The sequence below is a fragment of the Oratosquilla oratoria genome, chromosome 11, assembly GCF_046742065.1.
Source record: "Oratosquilla oratoria isolate Oo_2021 chromosome 11, ASM4674206v1, whole genome shotgun sequence".
In the NCBI taxonomy this organism is placed as follows: Eukaryota; Metazoa; Arthropoda; class Malacostraca; order Stomatopoda; family Squillidae; genus Oratosquilla; species Oratosquilla oratoria.
This window is the reverse complement of record NC_134787.1, coordinates 63681716-63706626: the sequence shown is the minus strand read 5'-3', so window position 1 is coordinate 63706626 and position 24911 is coordinate 63681716. Positions and strand designations below refer to the sequence as shown.

The 24911-nt window shown below is 39.1% G+C and overlaps 1 protein-coding gene across 4 annotated transcripts; it reads left to right on the top strand.

Annotated features, from left to right (window-relative positions):
- The first annotated feature begins 7 nt into the window (after positions 1-7).
- Positions 8-21849, top strand: LOC143029873 (ribokinase). Of its 4 annotated transcripts, none has more exons than XM_076193033.1 (8): positions 8-150; positions 8397-8466; positions 11729-11861; positions 12004-12130; positions 15256-15420; positions 16137-16228; positions 19853-20038; positions 20372-21849. In XM_076193033.1, the coding sequence occupies exons 2-8, from the start codon at positions 8417-8419 to the stop codon at positions 20546-20548; spliced, it is 930 nt and encodes a 309-aa protein (XP_076049148.1). In that variant the 5' UTR covers positions 8-150; positions 8397-8416; the 3' UTR covers positions 20549-21849. The 4 variants fall into 4 exon arrangements, with proteins under 4 accessions (XP_076049148.1, XP_076049150.1, XP_076049149.1 ...); XM_076193035.1 differs by lacking the exon at positions 8-150 and adding an exon at positions 4333-4394; XM_076193034.1 differs by lacking the exon at positions 8-150 and adding an exon at positions 4558-4628.
- Positions 21850-24911: the final 3062 nt, after the last annotated feature.

Below are 24911 nucleotides of genomic sequence, written 5' to 3'. Positions count from 1 at the left end.
CACACAATTCTCATAATGAGTGGCATAAGTAATTTGAAGTCAGTGCTGAAGAGTTTATGAATACGTGGAGAGAGAGCGACTACGTGGAGAGAGGGCGTCTGCCTGATAAGTCTTTCACTAGACAGTGTGCTGCTCAGAAATCGAGGGAAGGTAATGATACAAGTGTTCTATATTTTTACATTAACTTTTACACACTTTACAATACAAACACAATTTTGTGTCATGGAATTCTTCAACATGCATAAAACAGATCCTACATTTCGTGTGGATTAATTTTTTACAACAAACGTTCATATAATATCAGTCACCAGTAAAATTAGCTGAGTCTAGTTTTACACAGCCACACAGTATTTCAGTCAATTATTATTTATGAATAATATTCCACAGTATGGTGCTCCAAAATTCTATAATCCATATGGATCAATTTAATGGAATTACATCTTCCTGTTAGACTTGGCGAGGCGTAGTAGATTATGACATTTGGGTAATGTTCTGGTGACATTAGGGTGAAAAAAACGTTCTCCTGGAGACATCAAATGCCAATGGACAAATTGGGAAGATCGATAACAGAACAATTTCCAACGATTATTGATACTAAATGCTCCTCTGTATTTTCCACACGTGACGAGTCAAGGTATGTTTTGACTAGGCCACTTCTCTTACGAGGAGGATAGGCCATTCGTATAGAAGTTAAATAGTTAGAACCATGTAGAGCATTACATTTTCATTTTGTAAAGGAAGTAAGTCTTATCGTAAAATATTATCGGTTATCGGCGATTTTAATTTCATGGTTGTAATCTTTGAAAGTATCGTTATGTATTGCTCACACTCAGTTCTGTTAAACTAAATAGAATAGTTTGGTAATATCAATGTTTTTTTTAATGTGTGGAAATGGATATATCGGGTATATATATATGTATATAATATGTATATATTATATATATGTATATATACATATATATATGTGTGTGTATATATGTATATATATATATATATATATATATATAAGGTGTGTGTGTGTGTGCAAAAGTAACTGCCAGGAAAGATAAACTAACGAAGCAGAGAGCTTTCGTATTTTTTTTTTTTTTTTTTTTTTTTTTTTTAAGATTCCGGGTCTATCTCCCGATCGGACCTCAGCCTTAGGCGATGCGGAATAGTTGACATGTGATATAGGAGGTGTCCCCATGCTGCCACTGTTAGCGGCGGTCCCCAAAGGAGATCAGGGAGGGAGGGAACCTCTCATCCTCAGGCGGCGTCAGGGGAAGAGTGTGCCCCCCCCCCCCCCAGAAGCTGAGGACTGCCTCTGAAGGGGAGACGGTGAGATGCCTCGTCATCCCTGCCGCTGTGAGTGGCGGACTGAGACTTAGGCAAAGAGTGACAGTGGTTACTCTAGCACAGTGATTCACCATGGTCTTGGATCACGTGTTGGACTCGTGATCGACAGCTACTACCCTCCCGGAAGAGAGTTCAGAGTGGTTTTTAACCTGGGGTATACCTATACCCCACGGGGTACGAGACATGATAGCCAGTGCATGGTACTGTATATTTATAATGAGAAAGCAAAGCAAGGTTTGTATCACTAATCCTTTTCAAATGTTTGCATTGCATTTGTATTGGATGGGGATATGAGAAAATTTTCTGAGATATCAAGGGATACTAAGGACACTGAAAAAGGTTAAGGATCACTGAGTAACAGATTGTGGGGAAATGGCTGTTGCATTGTGACCCCACGGAGTTTGCAGCGTTCGTCATTGTCTCTATCCGTCCGTAACACAACCCTCAACGGTATCCAAGGCGGATCATGTAGACCAGTGGTTCCCAAACTTTTTTTGGCCGCGACCCAAATCCATATCTGGTGAAGATGTGGCGACCCAAGCATCAAAAAGCAATTTCGAAAGTCTTCTTTTATTGGAAACACAAGTGTAGGGAAGCTTTTGATTGAATTTTTTTTTTCTAACAAGGCCTCGCGACCCATTCTTGAACACTTCGCGACCTATGTTTGGGTCGCGACCTATAGTTTGGGAATCGCTGCTGTAGACGATAGATTCCGAAGTATGAATATTGCCGCTGTGGTCGGCCGTGGCCATCAGTCTGGCCTTCTTGATAGTGACGACCTTGATCTAGGTGATCGTGAGTACCATGGGCATTGTGGTTTTGCTGAACATTGTGCCTGTGTGCAGCAGCATCCAGAATACTGTTCTCTGGAATCACAATATGACTTGGGATCCAGTGAAACATTGCCAGAGATTCGTTAACGTTCACATTTGCCACTGTTACACATTTTATCATTAATAATTAATCAATATTAAAAATATAATTTTACATGTCGGACAGCTGGCAGAGGACACTTGTGCGGTGCTATTTGCAGCAAAGGTCGAACTGACGTCAGTTCGAACTCAGCCACCAGCCAAGGTTCACTAGATTCCACGCTATCATATCTGCAGAGAGATGGGTGACAGGACTTGTCAAAAATAACATTAGCTGAAGAACTTTATCTGTTCGTCAGTATCCGTAATAATGCTTATTGCATATAGTAAAAAAATAAAAATAATAATAATAATAATTGCAATTGTTGTTGGTAAAAACTCGTAAGCATTAACATTTTTGTGTCTGCCATGAGGATGATTTATCTGTTGCCGGAACTTTTGCTGCGTCGGCATATTCATGACAGCAAATAGGAGCCCCTTGTTGGTAAGGATGGGTTATCAGATGCGAAACCACAATATTCTTCCATACAATTTGCTGATAGACATGACAGTCTTGGTGCATAATTAGGGTTCGACATGTCATTCGAAATATACGCAGACTTCCTGTTGAAAATTCAACATATCACCTCCCCCCCCTAAAAAGAATGCAAAGTATTTCGGGATGGGTAGGAAGGTTACCAATGAGGAAAGGATAAGCGTAATAAACGAGAATGCAAGTATGGAAGTGGAATCTCCAGCCCATCATTCTGGTATTCCGGCTAGTAGTGCTGGGCAAACATCGCTAATTTCAATATCGAAATTATTGGTGAACAACAATAGTTACCGAAATTACCGACAGTTTACCGGTAAAAGACTCGTGAGGTAGTAGTGACGTCACAAGTTCGAATCGAGTTCGAAAAATCAATGTTTTTGTCCTTTAATAAGCTATATCTCTGGTTCTATTTTACATAGTTTTTATTGTTATGTCATTGTAAAGGGATAAAGTCATACTTTAATTGGTGCTACTATAGTCTGCTATCTACCGCGCGAGTAAGTGTCGTTCGCGTGTCTGCATGCATGGGTTCATGTTTGGAGGTGGTAGTGGTAGGCAGCTACTGGTAAAGTTACAGGTTTTATCCAACAACTTTAACGATAGCTTACCGGCAAACATTCTACTACCGTTAAAGCTTCGTTAACCGAGAACTCGATAAGCTATACCAAGGTCTAAATATACAGGTCAGACCGTTTGAATTCTTCTGCGCAGCTTCTGACGTCATTTGGCTGAGTCCATTTTCTCTTTGTGATACACTGAAGAAAAATGTGAAACGCCAAGGAAGACAGGAACTATAATATTTTATATATATATTTTATATAATATTTGTCAGAATATAACTAATTGCGTGGAGCGGTGCGAGCGAAGGCAACGTCATTTTCGAACGACGGACCAGCTTCAACTGACAGCTATAGGACCCGCTAACCCCACTTTGAACAGCCAGGTGACGTTCACGGGCCCGCTGCGCCAACTCCCTCGAAATTCGGTCGGAAGTGGTTAGACCTTATATTCTTAGATCTTGAGCTATACCATAACATTCAGAGAGCGGTAAGCACGTCTCGGCTTGGTGGTACTGAGTGACGGTAGTGACGGGCCCAGTGACCCGCTAACTTTACCGGTTAAACTTTTACCATTAAGCAAGTATGTACCGCTAAGGTCTCGATCATTTTTTTACCATTAAAACCGTTTTTTTCGGCACTTTTTTAATTTCTCAATAGAATTACTGCTATTTCTGTGATCAGCATACGAAACTGTATTAATTGTGAAAGTTTCATAAAAATAATTCCGCGTGTCGCCAAACGAAGATCCATATAATATATGGGTCTTCGTTTGGCGACACGCGGATTTTTTTTTATGAAACTTTCACAATTAATACAGTTTCGTATGCTGATCACAGAAATAACATTAATTCTATTGAGAAATTAAAAAGAGTGCCGAAAAAAACGGTTTTAGTGATAACAACTTACCGAGACCTTAGCGGTACATACTTGCTTAATGATAAAAGTTTAACAGGTAAAATTAGCGGGGCACTGGGCCTGTCACCACCGTCACTCAGTACCACCAATCCGAGACGTGCTTACCACTCTCTGAGTGTTATGGTATAGCTTATCGAGTTATCGGTTAACGAAGCTTTACCGGTAGCAGAATTTTTGTCGGTAAGCTATCATTAAGTTAGTTGCCGATAAAACCGGTAATTTCACCGGTAGCTGCCCAGCACCACCGGCTAGAAACAGTGTTCAATGAAATTCTAATTCCGGCACACCTCTGGTTGTTACGTTACTACTCATCCCGCCAGCTCGAGTTGCACAATAATGGTGACTGGCAGTTTATTAACTTTGTGCCTCTGCCCTCCTCAGCACAGTTCCTTGGGAAGCATCAGAGTCGCACAGGTCTGCCAACATCCCATATAGTCGCTTAATTGACATCTACCATGTAATTTTATATATTTCAAACTGAAATTGACGATGAGAAGGAGGTTTGGAGAGTATCAGGCGAAATGCCACACATTGTTGAATTACATTGCAAATATGCTTTCAGCACCGACAGGAACATTCAGATTTGAAAAAAACAGTGAATTTACACAGAATTTGGAACTCGAAACATATTCATAAACATCACCTTTCCCTTTTTATTTTAACTTTCAAAGTAGGCTGCATGTGTGTGATTATTCATTTTTCGTGGTTATATTTTATTTTTTTTCTTATCACGAAGAAGGATGGAGTGTATCACCACCAGAAATTATATGGGCCCAAACCATAAATTATTTGAAGATAATGGTTAGTGAGATGAAATTACAAATAAAACAAAGGAGGAAGAGTTTGGAGGGAGGGGAGGGAAATTGTAACTAAAAATAGAATACAATTTTCATGAACAGGTATGGTCGTTAGTTGGAGTAATTGATGAATGCCTTACCGGGGTACTCAGTAGGTTATCAACCACTGGGTAGCCGTGGACTAGTTGGTACATACGAGTACTTCATTGGTGTATACTAAAAAAAATCTAGTAGCTCTCTGGAGAGTTTAGTATTTACATCATCGTCCTAATTTTAACACATATGCGTTATATATAAATATAATATCAGTAGTCTTACAGCTGAAATATTTCGGGAGAATTTTTATTTTGAATTATTTTTTACTGTTTTATTACTAACAAATTGGGTAATATAATTGTTATCCATATTTTTCTCCGAGCCATGGTTTGTTGTGTGTCTTCTGTCGCCACTTTTTGTTATTTCATTGTTCTATGGTGGTCACTTCATGCTGTTTCTCATGTATTTATTTGCATACAAATAATCACTTTTTGTACAACTTGTATACACTTCTCCATATGCCTTACATTCGTAAAGTTTGTATTTATGGGTACACCTTACATATATCTGCGCAATGCATTTTCAGAGCACCATATAAAGAATTTCGTCCCAGAACGGCCAGTCTGGGGTGGATATTTTCCTATGAAGAATATCCATATGCTGGCATAGGACACAAATAACGACTTACCAAGTTATTGCTGACTTTGCTTCACTTATGACTAAGGCATTGCTCTGAAGACCTGACCATAACTGGATAATCCAACCCAAACGAGCATAGCCTAACCTAACGAGGAGGCATCCATGATTATATTTCATTTCAATACCTAATGAATTTTGATAAAATATTTTGCATGTACTCTTTTCTCATATTTAAACAGTACTTTTCTCCGACAAAATGAATAAATTAATCATGAACAGACACCACAGCAGAAATAATCGCAATCCAGTTATTAAGAGAAAACAACAGACAGCATCATAAACTTTACACACCACCCTCCACATCAGCTCACAGGAGTACAGTCCCTAACCGTAATCTTATGATGAATTAACAAACTACATGCTGAACTAGCAGGTGAAATGAATGCACACCACCCAATAGGACTACATAAACAGACCCAAGAGGAAATACCAGAACAGTTCCCCAATCTAAACATACTGAACCAGCAAACACCTCACTAGACAAACCGTGCAACACAACCAAGAGGCAACACCTCCAAATATAACAGTGTGTTTACCCTGGTAGATGAACAATACCTCAATCAGTAGGTTAGGTTATGTCCTCTCCCCTCCCCCAATTTTTCTGTTGGAGTTTTGTCCATTGGGGTTTTGTCATGTGTCTCTCTCCAACCACAATCAACATGGAAAACCACCTATGATCATCCCTCAGATTACTTTCCAATAAAGATTACCATAGAACTTAGAAATATAGACTTCATGAAAATATAAAAATGGGAAGAAGAAGTAAAGCATTCATACAAAAAAAAGTGAGTCCGAATTATACAGAAGAAATAGGAAAGTACTTGGAGACCTTTACTAAAACCCAGTTTCCATCCCTGGACAAAACTGTAAGAGGTCACAATGGCCATACAGAAAGCCAGCAACCCAGAGGATGGAAAAAATATGATCCTAGTAATACACTAGAGCTAGCCACACTTATGAAAAAGAACTACATAAATACTTCAACAACTAAAAGAAAAAAAACGGGAATACAAATAATAATTAAGTGTGGAGTAGAATAAAGATAAGTAAAAACAGCAAGGGGAAAATGGGCAAGTAGTATTTCAGGGATTTGTTGAATGTGGAGGACTGGGAGGGAATGATTGTGGCAATGGGAAATGCTAGGAAAATGGCTGTAATGGGCAAGAAAATAATATGGTTATAGGAAAAGATTAGATACAAAGAGTATTGAAAGTGATGAAAGCTGTTAAAGCATTTGGGTTATATGGAGTGTCTGATGAAGGAATGAACTCTGTAGTGGACTGGCTAGTGAGGTTTAATTAATGTATGCCTAAGGGAGGGAAATGTGCCAGATGACTGAAGGAGTGCTTATATAGTTCCACTGTCCAAAAGAAAAGGGACACATATGTAGTAGCTTTAGAGGGATCGGTCTTAAGTGTAGTTGGAAAGGTATATGAGTGTTAGTTGAGAGGGTTCAGAGGGGAACAAAGGAAGTAACTGTGGAAGAACTACATGGGTTTATGAAAGGTAGAGGATGTGTGGGTCAATTTTTTGTAGTAAGGCTGATATGCAAGAAGTGTTTGGTTAAAGGTTAGTGTGTCTTGGACTTTTGTGTCTGGAAAAGGCATATGACAAGGTTGACAAGAAGGTATTGTGGGATATGTTGGAGATGTATGGGATAGAGGGAAATATGTTGAGAGCAGTCAATTTTTTTTATATGAGTAGAAGAGCATGTGTTAGGAAATGGTAAGGAAATGAGTGGTTTGAACTGAAACTGGAGGGGTGCATCAGGGTTATGTAATGTCACCATGGTTGTTCAATGTGCACATGGATGGGATGGTGCAAGGAGGTTTGAAATGCTGAGTGGAGGAAATGGGAAATGAGCCTGTTGTTGTTTGTGGACAGCACTGCACTTATGACTGGATCAGAGGAGGGCTTAAGACAGTTATGGTAGAGTTTGGAAAGGTATGTGAAAAGAGAAAGCTAAGAGTAAATGTGGGCAAAAAGGTGATGAGATTTACAAATGTGGCATCAAGTTGGATGTAAGTCTTATGGGAGAAAGCCTAGAGGAAGTGAAATTTTAAGTATTTAGGGTCACATATAGCAGGGAATGGAGTGGGGGTAAAGGTAAATTATAGAGTAAGGGAAGCAAGTAAATATCTTAGGGGGAATGAAGAGTGTCATAAGAAATATTCATCTAGGGATGAATGCAAACAAGACTATATGAATGGGTGATTATGTCCATGATACTGTATGGAGTAGATTTGAAATTTAAGGGAGTTAGAAAGGATAAATCTAAATACATTGACCTAATTACATTATACAGGAAAGGAGCAATGTGTGGAAGTCTTGTCTCCTACTGTAATTTGATTATATCAAGCTCCAAATTTATGTATGGTTCCAACTTGGGCTCTTAATTTTCAAATTATTGTATTTAGATTTGAATTCATGAATTGTTCCTGTTTGGACAATATTTCATAAGCCACTCAATTTTATTTTATGCATCTATGGAAAATGTATTTCTTGACATCCTTTAGACATGTGTATGTATTTCTTGTATGTAGTCTTTTTCCTTCTCTATGGTTATGTGTACACATGGGTGATAAGAGTATATGCAGCAGAATATATTAGTTGCCCATAGTGACAAACTGACCTCTATTTTATTTTGCAGGGAAATACAAGTAACTAAAGATGTCGGCCAAGATTGTTGTTGTTGGTTCATGCATGACGGACCTTGTAAGGTAATGTTCTATTTTTATTTCTCAGAAGTCTTATGTGCATGTTATGAGAATGGGGTTTTCTTGAACTTTCTGGTGATTATTTTTTAAATGGCCTCTTGTGGTGTAGTATTAATGAGGTGATACTGTAGATGGAGGGAGGTTGACAGATTTCATTATTAGGTAGTGTCTGAATCTTACTTATGATTTGACCAAGGCAAATTTAATAGAACCATAAGTATGGATGCCTTTACTTCCTTATAAGGAAAGTGATCAGCTCAGTCCATGACTCCTTTAAGAAGAAAAATAAAATCAGTCACTCTTTTGATATAGTTCTCTCTTGATTGGCTCACTTAGGTTCTTTGGCTGTTCTGGAGACTAGGTGCTAACTTCTCGAGGCTGTATCTCCCTGGGGAGTTTCTGCAAGTGGGTGGTCCTACTGACTATCTTCAAAATTCATCAACACCCTCACCTCCATTTGGAAGTGCACCCCCAAGGGGAAAACACTTGGTCTCTGGACTAGATCCATAATATCTTTGAACTTCATCTGTATTTCCTTCACCTTTTCACATGAAGGAGAACTGATAGCTGGCAACTGCTCCCTTCCTCCTATTATGATAAACCTGTTATCATCACCTGATATCAAACCTGTTTCATCTGTACTTCCTCTACCTTTTCACATTAAGGAAAACTGATAGCTGGCAACTACTCCCTTCCTCTTATTATGGTAAACTGTACCACACTTACACAATACACACAGCTGTCCAAATTTTCTTAATAGAAAGGTCCATGGGAGGACTGAAAGACTTTGTGATACACTGGGTCTGTGGGTTTTTCGGTTCTTGAAGCTCAAGGCAATTATTATAGTACATGCCTCCACAGCATGATTTCTAATAATCAGGAAAACAAACATCTTACGAGTTATACAAAATAAAGTATTGAGAACAATGATAATGTACACCAAAGCCACCCCAATAAAACATCTGCATAGAAAAATTAGTCTTCCCATAGAATCTCACTAGAAAATTATAGGCACACACTTCTATGCAAAAGCCCTAAACCTAATTCCCCTTTTCTTAACATCACATAAGCACATCCAATCAAACACAACAAAAAACTACAATTTTCGCATGCTACTCAAACATCTACAACAACCTTTCACTTGCATGACGTGCACATCAACACATCTGTACAAAAACACATTTACATGCAGATCACAAAATAAGCCCTAGACTGACCACTGAACTCCATACTCCATCAAACCATTCCAGACATTAATTCCATGGAAAAATCCCTCTTCAAGAGAAACAAGAACCATTATAGTATGACTACATTCAGGTCACCATCCAGCACTGGAGCAATACTAACACAGAATTGGCTTGATTATGAATCAGTCAATCTGTTGTTCCTGGTATGTCTTGCAGGAGAACCCTGACTCCCAAATACTGGCAACAGCCAGTAGACTGGTCTATACTCAAGGAAGAAATATTGTGTTGTTGTGGGGAAGTGTAAAATGAGGTATTCAGTGTCTTCTGTGTGATGGTTATGTCTGTGGCAGTTTATCTCTATAGTGGAGGTATAGTGGAGGAAATAATAACAGAAATCCTAGTAGTCTGAATCCTGATAGGAGTTTTGCTTGTACCTATTTACTACTTGGCAGACAGTACATAGAGATATGCATGCAAAGGTAGACTTGCCTAACTGATTGCATAAGACCATATATCAGTCTCCATCTTTACTTTATTCCTATTACTTAAGTTTTCTGTTGACTTCTTTGTCAAGTTTCAATACTATACAGTGCTCATCACAGCATTATGCCGAGTGAGCACCCTGGTATAAGGCTGTGACAAAAATAATGGCCTACTGTACATTTTTTTTTCTGTCACAGCATTATACTGGGGACCAGCTATTAACATGACATCACTGCCTCCCAACAAACACCACATACTGACTCAGTGCCCATGTGGCTACGGTGGTGAGAGGAAGTGCTGTGCCTTTGTTCTTTCATCTGCCTCATCTTTTGTCTCGGTTTCCTTTGGTTTCTGGGCTATACCTTGGTGACTATGGGTAAAAAGAAGTCATTAATGCCTGTAACTATAGCTCAGATCATAGGGTTTCACAAAGCTAGGCTCCAGACAAGAGAAATAGTGGCAAATGTTGGTGTGAGTGATCTGTGAGATAATGGGTGAAGTGTTTCAAGCCCAATGGTGGTGTCAAGCTACTGTCTGCTAAACCTCTGCCTGACCCCTCAAAGAAAACATCTGTACATACTTTGACTGTGCTCAAAAAGCAGCTAGAGAGTACACCTACCATAACTGTTAGATAATTGAAAGAAAAACTCCACGTCTGCTTTGTGAGGTGTCCATAAGAACAGTCAACAGGCAGGTGACCAAGCTGAGCTACAGTAGCCACTGGCTGGTTAAGAAACCCATCCGTACCAAGTGACAGAAGAAATGTAGGCTGGATTTTGCACTTAAATATTGTAATTTGACTATTCAACAATGGTCTGAGGTATTTTGGAATAAACCCACCTTCACTGTCGCCTGTAACCGTGGTGGACATGTATGCCAGGCCAGATGTAGTGGCCCACTAGACCCACGGTACTCCAGTGGGACCACCAAACACTCAGACTCGCTCATGGTTTGGGGGTGTTTCATTGCTCAGTGCTGGTGAATTCATAATGCTCCTCAAAAACCAGTATATGAATCAATATGTAGAGTTGTTGTGTGACAATTTATCTGATGCATTTGACAAGTGTGGGGCTACAGTATATATGCAGGAGGGCACACCATATCATACTGCCAGATCTGTAGTTGGGTGGCTTAAGGACTGATATGAGCTTTGATGACTGGCCAGGCAATTCCCCTGACCTGAACCCCATTGAAAACCTGTGGACAATAGTGAAGCAAAATTTGATGGGCAAGGGTATTAGTTCTATTCCACGGTTCAAGTCTGCTGTCTGTGATCATGGATTAATATATCCTCCCAGACCCTTAGGAATTTGTGTGAGAGTCTTCCTAAATAGTTGAGGGACATGGTGAAGCATAAGGGAGGCACCACCAAGTATTAGAATCTCGGCAAGTGTGCAAATATATCTATGGTATGTGTTTATGTTTTGGTAAGTGTGTGTGTAGGGCAGCTGGTATAATGCCATGATGAGCACTGTATATTGTACAGCATAAGAGCACTCCTATATCAACAAAAAAAATTACATTTTCTCTCTGTTAATGTACATAATTTTGACTGCAATATTGCTGAAGATTACTTAGTGTTCTGTTTTGAACAGCTATACACCAATTCTTCCACGTCCAGGAGAAACAATTCATGGGCATCGTTTTGTTGTTGGCTTTGGTGGCAAGGGAGCCAACCAATGTGTGGCTGCAGCCAAATTAGGTGCTTCTACTTCTCTTGTTGCTAAGGTAAAATTTTTAAATTCTTTAATTGTGTCACTGTAACTTTAGATCTTTTAATTTCCAGTTCATTTTATTACTGCTACACAAAAAATAGTAATGTTTTGCATTTAAAAAAGAAAATTTTCTTAGGAAGGGTTTCCTCTTACAGATCGGGAATGACACATTTGGTCATAATTATATGAAGAACTTACAGGATAATGGTATTGACACAGATAATGTTGGAGTATGTATGGATGCTGCTACAGGTGTGGCTACAATTACAGTGGATGACAAAGGTATGGCAACTGGAATCCTTGATCACTCATAGACCCTCAGGCAGATAGATAGATAGATAGATAGACTTTATTTGGCAATAAATCAATGTACATGAAATGCAAATAATGACAAGAACACATAGTTCGAAATAATAAATGTAAATTGCCGAGGATAACACAATGTAATGTACAAATAATGTACAAATAATAGTAAATAATAAATACTACTACTACTACTAATAATAATAATATAGTAATAATAATAATTATAGTAATAATGATAATGATAATAGTAATGATAGTAATAGTAGTAATACTGTAGTAGTAAGAGTAGTAATGATAAAAAAAAATTGGTTAAATAGATATTCAGTTTCCATATACATTAATGAGGGGAACTGCAGAGCAAACATTTTTCCTCGTATATTGACCATTGTATACCAAGCCCTGCAAAACTGTTGTTCTATATCCCCAAACCTCCTATGAATATCTCTCATGAAATATATGTAAACAAAAAGGAGGAAATGTTTACAGTTGTTATTGAAATCGTAACTAATGTACAAAATAGTGAATATAATGTTGGAATTAAACATAGAAATGTTCAAACTTATCAAAATACATGGAAACACATAAAGTAAATGTATATGTCACATGAAATACTGGGAAATAAACAGAAGATAATATTTTTGCTGTCATTTGGCATAGATGTCATAAATATGAAATCACCTAATTCCCTCTTACCAAATGCTTTTTAACACTCCTGGCAAATAGAAGAGAGAAAGCAAAGTCTATTCGCTGTCATTTGGAAACAGTGCCCTCCACATTGATAGGTTAGATTAAGATAAGTTACATATTTATTGACACCCCCTTTTGATCACCAGGTTTGTTGCACTGACCCCCAGGGGTCGATATTGACCACTTTGGAGACTTCTGCTTAAGGCAGAGAGAAAACAATATATTTTGGCTTTGGGCTAGGAAGATCCTACATGAAAAGTTTGAACAGTATTTGGGGTTGTATTGCATCTTGTTGAACACCATTGAATATAATTTACTTCTAAAATATTTCTTATATTTTTATATATTTTGGAAGCTCGCTGGCTGAGCATGTTAGGGCATCATTACTTGCGGCAAAGGTCGAGGGGATGGTGGTTCGAATCCTGCCACTGGCGATATTGAAGCAAGGGCATGGTTCATTAAATTCCTTGCTACAAAGCAAAGCCCTCTGTGAGGGGCACTGTCCTAGTTATCTGATAGGGGGGAGTTTGTGACTTTAAACCATATCATATTATATATTTTGAATTTTATATATATATATTTATACATTTAGGATAGGAAACAGTGAAAGTGGTTTGAGGTGAGGGTAAGGTTGCATCATGGTTGTGTAATGTCACCATGGTAATGTCAATTTGTACACTGATAGGAAATGGTAATTGAGAGCGAAGGGAAGTAGTAGGTGAGCCAGTTGTTTGCAGCTGATAGTGCACTCATGACTGGATCAGAGGAGAGTCTAAGGCAATTAGTGATGGAGTTCAAGAGGGTATGTTAGAGGAAAATAGGATGGCTGAGTTGGAGGTTGTTGTTGTTGTTGTTCCTTAGACTGGCCAAGCAGTCCTGTCTCCCTGGGGAATGCCACGGCTAGAACAGGGTTTTCTCACAAATCACAAGTTTCCACATATATCTCCATTGAGCTCATTGTCAGTCTCATTCGTGATGATATGGAATTAAAAGTAAAAAGATAATGTGGTTGAAAAAAGATGGTAGAGTGTATATTGTGTTGCTGGCATGTGTGATTGCGTACAGTTCAGTCTTCCATAATGTGAAGGGGTGAAGTGTTACATCCTGGGCAGTTGTCTGCAATGCAGTCATCCAGCTTCATCTGATAGCTTAGAAGGGTTGGATGGTGGCTGGATCACAGTCTGACCAGGTGGACTTTGTCCTTTCAGAGGAGAGAGGAATCAGAGGAATGGATATCAGGAGGTCTGGTATGCAGCAATGTATTGTCTTTCATTTTGTTGTACTGAGTTGGAGGTATGTCTTAAAGGAGACAGGCTGGAAGAAATGGACAATATCAAGCATTGAAGGTCATATATAGCAAGGGATGGTGTTGAGGTGGAGGTAAACTGTAGAGTGAAGGAAACAGGTAAATGTCTTGGGGGGCGGGGGAGATGAAAAGTGAGGATAGACACAAAGAGAAGACTAAATGAAGTGGTGATTGTACCCATGCCACTGATATGGTTTAACGTCACAAAGTCCCCCCTATCGGAAGGCTAGGATGGTGCCCCTCACAAAGGCAAAAAGAATAGACTTTAATGTGTCTTGAGATTAATGCTCGAGAAGTATGATAGGGGGGGGGTATTAGGAGGATGGTTAGAGTGAGATATGAGGCAGAGAGTGGGGATGGAAATGGAGGTGGCAGATATGGTAGATAAAAAAGTACTGGGATGATTTAGGCATATGGAAAGAATGATTGAAGAAAGACCAACAAAAAATGTGGAAGGCAAAGGTAGATTGAGTGAATTTGATGGGAAGACGGAGAATGGGATGGATGGATAGAGTGAAGGGGGCCTTAGTTAAAAGGGGGATTTTTGTTAATCAGGGAAAAGAAAGGGCAAAAATTAGGTATTTACCTAGTTGTATTATACGGGAAGGGAGCTATGCTCCTGGTGACCTGTCTTTGTATCTTTCATCATCAAGTTTTTTCTTAAAATCTTGAATAGTGTTTGCACACACTGTTTCTTTGTCTAATTTGTTCCAGGTATCTGTCACTCTGTGTGGAAAGTTATTTTTTTTTTCAGATCTCTTCTGTAATTTTGAGTTTCTTTTTGTGTCCTTTTGTTTATCCATTGTCCCATTTCAATAAATCATTCTTATCTAAGATTTTCATTCCTTTCATTATTCTCTAGATAGTTAGTAGGTCTCCTCTTTCCCTTCTTTGTGTGAGTGGAAAATTGCTGTGAATGGATTATAATTTGTCATGGCCAGAAGTATGTTCTCCTTGTCTTCTCTATTATAGATCCCTTGATTAAGACTGGTACCAGCTTTCTAATTCATGATTAAAAAGCAGATTTTTAATATGTAACAGTTCCTCGTAAGTCTTATTGGTATAATGTATTTCTTATTATTAATTCCATATCTAACACACTTTCCAGGAGAAAATAGTATTGTCATTGTTGCTGGAGCCAACTTGAAAATGACAGTAGATGATGTACACGAAGCAGAGGCACTTCTTCAAGAGGCAAAGTTGGTTGTGTGTCAAGGAGAAATTTCAATGGAAGCAACTCTGGCCACACTTAAAAGTGCTCAAAAGCATGGAGGTACTGATGGTTTATTTTTATATTATGGTTTTCAATGTCTTAATACCTATGTCCTTATTTTGCATGCAGGAAACACCATTTGAGGATGAAGTCTTCATTGAATGATAATGTTTCTCTCATTGGAGCTTTTTCAAGTACGTAGATGAAGAACACAAACTTGAGTATAAAAAAAAACATGGGTAAGGGACAGGGGAAAGGTTGCAGAAGGTTACATGGCCAGGTCAACTCTCAGCTGGTCTTACAAAACCTTTTCAATCATGGAAAATATATAAAGTTACTGGGGGTGCAAAGTTGAAAATTCCTTTATTCTGTTCTATAGCATTTGACCTTTGAAGAACTATTACTTGCAAACATTTTCACCTTGTCATTTTGGTTTCACTTATTCAACTCAACCTTATTCCTGCCTGTTAAATAGTTGGTATTTCAAATGTCATTGTGATGTTCACAAGTGCATGTTTTTAGGTCACATGATGTTTCACCAATGCAAGACTTCATACATTCCATGTACAGAATCTTGTAGATTTCAGCCATTATGTCCTCTCTGCTTGTCTGTCTGTCTGTTGTCCTCTCTCTCTCTCTCTCTCTCTCTCTCTCTCTCTCTCTCTCTCTCTCTCTCTCTCTCCCTGTCTCTCTCTCTAGAGTTATAAGTTGTATTCATTATTCCAAATGGATCTTTATTTAACACTAATACACTTTTTGCACTGAATATATTTCAGTTATGACACTGATGAATGCTGCTCCTGTTGTACATAATTTGGATCCCGAGATTATAAAGGCTTCAGATATTTTTTGTGTTAATGAGATGGAGGTAAGCCTAAACTTTTTAAATTTCCTCCTGTCCTTTCCAGTAGATTTTCTTTTCAACTGAATTAAATTACTTGGTGACAGACAATATATATATATATATATATATATATATATATATATAAAAGGACAGTTATCTTGGACATTAAATGATCCAGTATACAAATTATTTCTTTCACCATCCCAGTGCATTTTACAGCTTAAGTCTCTTGTTCTATCAACAGCTATTTACCTAATTGTAATATACAGGAAGAAAGCTACGGTAGTGGGGTCCAGTTCTTTATACTCCAATTATCATACCTTGTTTTGAATTCATGAATGCTTCCAGTTTGTGCTAAACTATCTGGGTTATTCCAGGAATATACATCTGTATATAGAACTATATATTTTTTATGTCCTTTTGACTTGTGTGGATTGGTGACATAATCAGAATTGACTGGGTCTCTCATCTTCCTTGTTGTGGGTTTAAGTCCTGCTTTTCTAACTGATTCCCAGGAGTGATTTGTTACCTGCTTCTGACCCAGGGCAGTGGACAAGATGCAGGGATGACCCGTCATCCAGGAGGTGCCAAGATGATAGGGAGGGAAGAAAGTGGAGGGGAGTGGAGTGTGATAGGGATGGAATGGGTGGGAGTGGTTTTTATGCCTTTGTTTTTTGGCTACCTCCCTTATAAGGGGGAAAAAGCCTTTGGTATATGTATGTATGATTGTTACCTGCCCCAACAGTCAAAGCACATTGGGTAAAGGTGACCCCACTACCAGTGGTCTTTTTTAATTTGTGCCTATGACGTTGGAATACGCTCCTGTTATAAATGAAGATATCTTCTCTGTCGGCTTTGTCTGCTTCCTTCAATGATCTTAGCTTTGCAATCATGTCCCCTCATTGTCTTCACTTCTTCAACTCTTACAACATGGGTTTCCATGAGCCCATCCAGCCTTTCCTGCTGGGACATTTTGTAAAATGTAAATATTCTTTCCCCTAAACTACTTATCAAAAAGACAAATACAAGGTACCAATAGAAAGTACATATAGTGTTTGATATGGTCTTTATAATCATGGGGACTTGTTGGAAAACAATGAGTGATTTCTGAAGGTGGGTGACTTTTGGTATTCTAGTTTGCTTCCCTGACTGATTCAAGGAGAGTACCTTACGGTTTTTTTTTTATTAGTTTCCTCACTGTTGCTTGGGAGCCTTGGATGTATATGGGTGACAAGCAGAGGTATCCAGCAAAGTTTAGAAACACTTGTGATCTATGTATGGTGCACAAATTAAGAAATCACTCTGTCTCATCAGAGAGCAGAGCTGGGAGCATTTCTTGGTGTGTTCCTATGTACATCCCTCTGTGTCCTGACTGACACATATATAGTCAGGACACCGAGAGACACACCTAGGAACATGCCCAGGTCTGCCAGTGAGACACTTGTAGTTTGGTCCAGGTTTTCCCCAGCCTCACTAGTGAGACAGCTGTAGTTTTAGGGTTGTCCTTGACAACCGATATGCAGATTTGGAAATAATTTTGATTGCTGCTCTCTTGGTCTTGCTTATCTTTCAATTTGCATGGGGATTACCACTGCTTCACATTCCAAGCAAGGATGGATTAGTATGATTGATTGATTGATTGATTGATTTTTTCTTCATTCATGTAATGAAAAGCCCATTTTATGTTCTTTCACAATCTTTACTTCTCCCTCACAATGTTAATGATCTTTGTCAGGTGACTGGTTATATTTTATTATTAACATTTCCAGATCTTCTCTTCTATCTTTGTAATTGTCACATTTGCCATTCAGCCATGGCCTTTTTTGAGCTAGTACCCATTTCCAGTACTTGACTCCTGGTATTTACCTAGTTGTATCTTATGGGAAAGGGATCTATGCTTGTGGTGTCCTATCACTGTGTCTTGCAGTGTCTAAATTGCTCTTAAATTCATGTATAGTTCTTGCACACGCTATTGTTTTCTCTAGTTTGTTCCATACATCCACCACTCTGTGGGGAAAGCTGTTCTTTTTCAGGTCTCTTCTCTGTCTTTTTTGAGTTTCCTTCCATGTCCCCTTGTATTTCTCCCCAATTTAGTATGTCTTCTCAATCAAGGGTTTCCATACCTCTCGTGTATATGATTTACCAGTGTCGTGGATCATGTGTTGGACTCATGATTGACAGCGATTTCCCTCCTGGAAGAGAGCTCAGAGCTCATATATGATGCACACACACCCCCCACTCCCCGCCCATAAGAGTTGGAGTAATGACTTGCGGTGCAGCAATACTGAAATTATTTTAGCCCCGGGCAGGATTCGAACCCAGACTGCTATAGTGGTGTCCATGAACTGTACCACACACATACACAATATATAAAGACATGAGAATGAACCAACATAAGTAAAGAGTCAGAACAGGTCAATAGTCCAGTGGGTTTTTTTGTCCACATCAGGGATTTTGACCACAATATTGACTGGAGCAACACCACACACTCAGATCACAAAACAAGCACCCCAAGGTTACCTCTAACTCCATACTTCACCTGACTCCTCCAGACATCAGTCTAACCAAAAAATCCCTCCCATGACAAGCAATACTTCCTCTAGTATGACTGTGTTCAGGCCACCACCTAGCTTTGAAACAGTACCAACACACGAATAGGACTGACCACAGAAGTTACCCCAAATGCAATCACCACACAGAGGACATAGAACACCTCATCCTACACTGCCCTAATTTAGCCTTACCCAGACAACAACACAGTATTTCTTCTTTGAGTCTAGCAGCAACACAACATCTCTTCCTTGAGTAACTTGTGGAACAATCCTGTAGCTACTACCTTTTATACAGGAGTTGGAGCTTGTGTAGATGATTGATTGATTAAAAGATTAATGGGAAGAGCCAATAGACCATTGTCAACTGCTCTGTGGCCGTGGGTTTCCATGAAACTTGAGGAAACCATTATTATTGAGTATTTCTATTGTCTTGTCTCATAAGTTTGAAGAGGATATTTTTTTTTTCAAACCCTGATTCATAATTACCCACCTTTCAAAAAGAGATAGAGTCTTGTGATGTATGTATTGCTACAAAAAAAAAAAAAAAGCCTATTCTGACACCTCTGCTACGCTAACCACCTTACTTTGATGGTAGCTAACCTGATTGGTAGAAAACTTGAGTACATTAACTGCTGTAAACATGAGTCATTTCAAAAAAGGAGTGGGGCTGTGGGGTACAGATATATACATGTGGTCCTGTTTGAATATTTATTTCACACTAGCTCATTACAAGCCAACACAGAAAGGGTAGAATTCCATGTACTTACAAAGTATGTAATAACACAGAGGGCAAATTACTGGTAGATATCAAATAACATTACAGACTTGCAAACAAATGTTCTTACAGATAGCACTGTGACTGTACCCCAAAACTCCCAGACTCCTTGTGATGTCTGCCCAATGAGAATGTATGAATGTATGCATGCATATGACAAGTGAGTGCATATGTTTAATGCATCCTATTAACTCATACAGACAACACACCTACCTAAATACACCTTTGTATTAGTATGTATATATGATTTGTAAGTCAGATGTGCTGTTCTCCAAATCAAATGTATTATAACATTGATATAATTTATTAAACAATTTTCAGGCAGAAACTTTGATTCAAAAAAGTGTAAAAACTATATCCGAGGCAGAGGAGGCAGCAAAGTTGTTATTGGCTAAAGGGTGCAAGTCTGTCATCCTTACACTTGGAGAAGAAGGAGCTTTGTATCTCAACAGTAATGGGCAGAAAGTACATGTTCCTGCTCCTAAAGTTACTCCAGTGGACACAACAGTATGTAATATTTTCTGCAGTGCAACTTTTCATTTGAATATACTCGTATATAATCTATTTCTGGTTTTTAGAATTAATACTATTTTGGATGCAGGGATGACCCGTCATCCAGGAGGTGCCAAGATAAGAGGGAGGGAGGAGGGTGTAGGGGAGTGGAATATATAGGAAATGGAATGGGTGGGAGTGGTTTCTATGCCTTTTTCTTCTGGCTACCCCCCATGTAGGGGGAAAAAGCCTATTGTATATGTATGTAATACTATTTTGTGATGAATAAGAATTATTTTTGATGCAGAGATGTTATTCTTGATACAGGTTTCCTTTTATTTTACTTAGGGTGCTGGTGATGCCTTTGTTGGAGCATTGGCATTCTACTTAGTTAACCTGCCACACTTGACCATGGAGGAGATGATAAAGCGAGCTTGTAAGATTGCTTCAGTTTCAGTGCAAGGAGCTGGAACTCAGTCCAGCTACCCAAGAAAGAAAGATCTTCCACAAGAACTTTTTCATTAGCAGATAACCCACAGCTGACAAAAGGATTTTATCTAAATTCATTGAAGGACCTTCTCTAATATGTATATATATGTTCATGTTAGTTCAGTTTTTATCAAAATAACACAGAAGGCATATATTGCTTGGGACCAATGATGCACTTGCATGTGGTGGTCTTGCATGATGGGCAGCAAAGCTTATTTTCTATACCCATCTATCCCTTCACCTCTATCAGGAGTTGCAGCCCTGAGGGGCTGACACTGTCTCTGGACTGGGTCCAAGATCTCTCCCTATCAACTTCAACTGTATTTCTTAGCCTTTTTCACACATGGAGAGCTAACAACTGGTAACTGCTCCTTTTCCCTTACCACTTTCAGCCATTGATGTAGAAACAGTCTCACACAAATACAACACAGAAGTTTCCTCCCATAGAGATCTGTGGGAGAGCCTGAGGACTGTTACCAGCCACTATGGGGGTGCATTATTTCCACCTGGTGAAACATGAGGCAACAATTAATTACATTGCTTTCTTGTAATTAAGTAGGTTTTCTGTCGATTTATTATGACTTTTGTTTAAATTTTGGTTATTGTAGAGAGATACACATTTTATATTGTATTTATATTTCACTGCTGATAACCAGCACTTCTGTTCCAAGAGACAGTATCATGTTAAAGAGGTGGAGTCAGGATTGTGTGGTGGAGTCATAAAGGAGAATTTTAAGGAGAGTAGTGGATACTAAAGATGATTAGCATCCTTCTTTGAGTGGAGATTGATCTTCAGTCATTGAAGAATGCTGCAAAAGTCATTGGAGTATTGACTGCACAAAACTTATGCTGTCAATACCCCATACAGGGTATATCTAACCCTGATTAACATCTTTGTGTGGGACCAACAGTGGCACCTGAAATTAATAGTCCTGCAAGTTGGGTGTCAGAGAGAATCATTTCTCTTCTTGTTCACTCATCTTCAGAACTTGTTAATATTCTAGGGTCCATTTGAAATTGCAGCTCCAAAGAACTGACTCTTTGTCACCAGACTAGCCCAGGATTTCTCTCTATTAACTTAGACTATATTACTTCCATCTCTTCATACAAGTAGAACTGGTAACCAGTGAATACTGTCCTCCTACTACTACCAGCTGGTGATATAGAAACATTCCTGTATGAATACAGTTCATATGAGAGTCTAATGTATCTTCCATAGGAGAGGGTCTGAGAACCTTTGCCAGTTGCTGTGGAACTTAAGGCAACAATCATTAGTATTAAAATTGTTATGTATATATGTATTTACCTGTGTTATTACTACATAAAATATTGTAATAAATGTTATGATTATATATAATAATTTACCTAATTACTCCATGAATCAAATAGTAAATCTGAGTGGCCAAACCCTTCCACTGGAAGGTAGCCCAAAAATCCTGGGTTATATTTTTTATGTTCACATGACCTTCAGCCCATATGTCAATGATCTGACAGTGAAAATCAACGAGAAAATACATACCTATACCAAGGGCATTTTTCCCCTTACAAGGGAGGTAGCCAAAGTCAAAAAGCATAATTCCACTCCCACCCATTTCATCTCCACCCACTCCACTCCCATTCACCACCCCTCCCTCCCTCCCTTCCTCTTTTCTTGGCTCCTGGATGACAGGTCATCCCTGCATCTCACCCATTACCCTGGGTCAGAAGCAGTGCAGCAAGACACAGCATATCTACAGCAAGGGCGTTTCATTTAATCAGCGACCCCCTATTTCCATCCCCTCATGCAGAAAAAGAGAAGACAAAAAATAAACACACTAAAATCACTAGTGAACATGTACTTTGGGCAGCAGGAGGAAATTTTAAATCACAGTCTGTAGTACACAGTTCTGAAGAACTCTTGACCAAGCTCCCACAGCATGGTTCCCAACCATTAGAAAAACTTAAGACTCCTTATAAACTACGCAAAATAAAGCATTGGGAATGATAACAGGACACACCAAAATCACCCCAATAGTACATCTTCACACAAAGACCAAAATATTCCCCATAATTCTATGAATTCTATGCAAAATGGCCTTGGCCCTATTCACCCATTTCATTACATCACACAAGGAAAAAAAAAAAAAAAAAAATAGGGGTCAAACTAGACCTTCCCCTCCCTCAAAGTAGCTGAAGCAATAACAAAAATGACATCTAGCAACACAAACCACAGACCCAAATTTATATCCTAAAAGACTGCTCTTGAATTTCAACCACTACCAGACTTTGCACCACACTCCTCCCAACACTGCAATTGACCATTCATAGAAACACAATACCATACATTCATCTCCAACTGTAAGACAACTGCTCCAGTTCCAGATACAGCAGTTACACCCATCTGCAATATCCTTTAAGTTGAAATTCTTCAACTAAATGTAGACTGAAGGTATCTTTCCAGCTGCCTGGAAAGAATTCATCATCATTCCCTTTCCAAAACCAGGAAAAGATCAACCCTCTCCAAAAGCTACCCACCAAATTGCACTTACAAACTGCTTTTGAAAACTCTTAGAAAAATTGTCTCATTCCATTACCCATAGCAACTGAAATGCTAGGTCCTGGTGCGGTAGTGTCTACATCATGGGACCACCCCCCAACCAACAGCATGGAAGAAATTAGGGGCTAAACAATCACAAGAAGCCCTTGTCACCCTTGCAGATGGCATAGATCCCAGGGACCAGCTTTGGTTACCACAATCCTTACCCAAAAATACACCTTCACATTTTTTTAAAAATGAAGCGGCTTTGCTGTGGATGTACTGTGTCTTGCTGCATTGCTTCTGACCTAAGGCAGTGGGTGAGAATGCAATGATGACCTGTCATCCAGGAGGAGCCAAGAATAGAGGGAGGGATGGGTGGTGAATCAGAGTGGAGTATGTTGAGATGAAATGGGTGAGAGTGGATTCATACCTTTGAATTTGGCTTCCTCCCTTGTAAGAGGGAAAAGGCCCTTGGTATAAGTATGTATGTACAGTTTTTTCAACACAAGGGGTGATTTTCTGGCTATCATATCTCTTCTCACCCTATTAATCGGATATGTACAGAGCAGCCCTGGATCCAGCACAAATTACACTTGTCTGACATGCTCCCAACCCATCACCTCAAGCTGTCAGACAAAAGTCTCAGTTCAATGCAATTTATGTAGAAACTGGGCCCACCTCACTTGCACAATCCTTGCTGACATAAAATGCTATTGAAACTAAGTTTAAGGGAGGGGTGAGTTTGAGAGTGTGGTGGGGAGTGTAAGGAGTGATGAGTGGGAGAGTGAGGGAATGTGTGGTTATGCTGGAAAGTGATGAGAGAACGTGTATGGGGGTGAAGGGAAGTGTCTTCAAGGGTAATGTGGGCGAAGATGAAATTGGGATGGGAGACAAGTTTTTTGTGAGTGCATACTATCCTGTGAGAAAAATGATTAGGAAAGGGAGGCTTATTAGATCGATTTACATACATATACCAAAGGCTTTTTCCCCATTACAATGGAGGTAGCCAAAAAACAAAGGCATAAAAACCACTTGCACCCATTCCATTCCCACATACTCCACTCACATCCACCTCCTTCCCTCCCTCCCATCTTGGTTCTGATTTAAATAAGCATATAGAGAATTTTGGGAGGAATATAAATTTGTTGGTGTTTGGAGATGCCAATGCTAGAGTAGGGTATGAGCCAATAGGTGGAGTAATAGGCAGGTTTTGGGTGTCGGTAAGAACTACAGTGGAGGGATGTGTTTAGAAAGTGATTTGATGATAGCGAAACGCGATCAGAACCGATTTCTTATTAGCTATGAGTGGATGTAGGGGTGGAGAGGGTCGCCATATAACGAAGGGTGGGTGTAAACAAACTTCGGTTGTTGGGCCCTACTGTAGAGGTACTTTGGCCTTGCTGCATGACGTCTACCCTGAGCAGTGGGTGGGGAACAGGATGACCCTTTATTCACAAGTTAAGATGAATGGGATAGCAAATGGGTGTTGGGCGGCTATGGGATGGGTGAGGGGTGATTGCGTGCCTTGGCAGGCCACGTATGTATGGTTGTATGCACATAAAAATATCAAGTCAATCATTTACTCAATTTTAATTTCCCCCCTGCAATGTAAGTTCTTTATAATTACTCTGGTTCAAGTAAGGTGTTTTTATACAACCGAATTTTTAAAATAATTAACCAACTTTTCTTGAATAATCCATTTCTTGTTAGTTGGGACTTCCAAAATTATTCTAACCACTATCATCCGAAGGGCATAATTTTCACAGTCGTAATTTATAGTCAGTAGAACACACATGTTACACTGTGTAATTCAACTAGTCTCAGGATTTTGCAGAGTTGTTGGCTCGGCCTGTTTTATCACAATTTCTTGAACAATATCTG

Coding starts and splice junctions, on each gene's coding strand:
- LOC143029873 (XM_076193033.1), top strand. CDS start 8,417: ATGTCGGCCAAGATTGTTGTTGTTGGTTCATGCATGACGGACCTTGTA. Junction 11,862..12,003: donor CTACTTCTCTTGTTGCTAAG/GTAAAATTTTTA, acceptor TTCCTCTTACAG/ATCGGGAATGACACATTTGG. Junction 15,421..16,136: donor AAGTGCTCAAAAGCATGGAG/GTACTGATGGTT, acceptor AATATATTTCAG/TTATGACACTGATGAATGCT.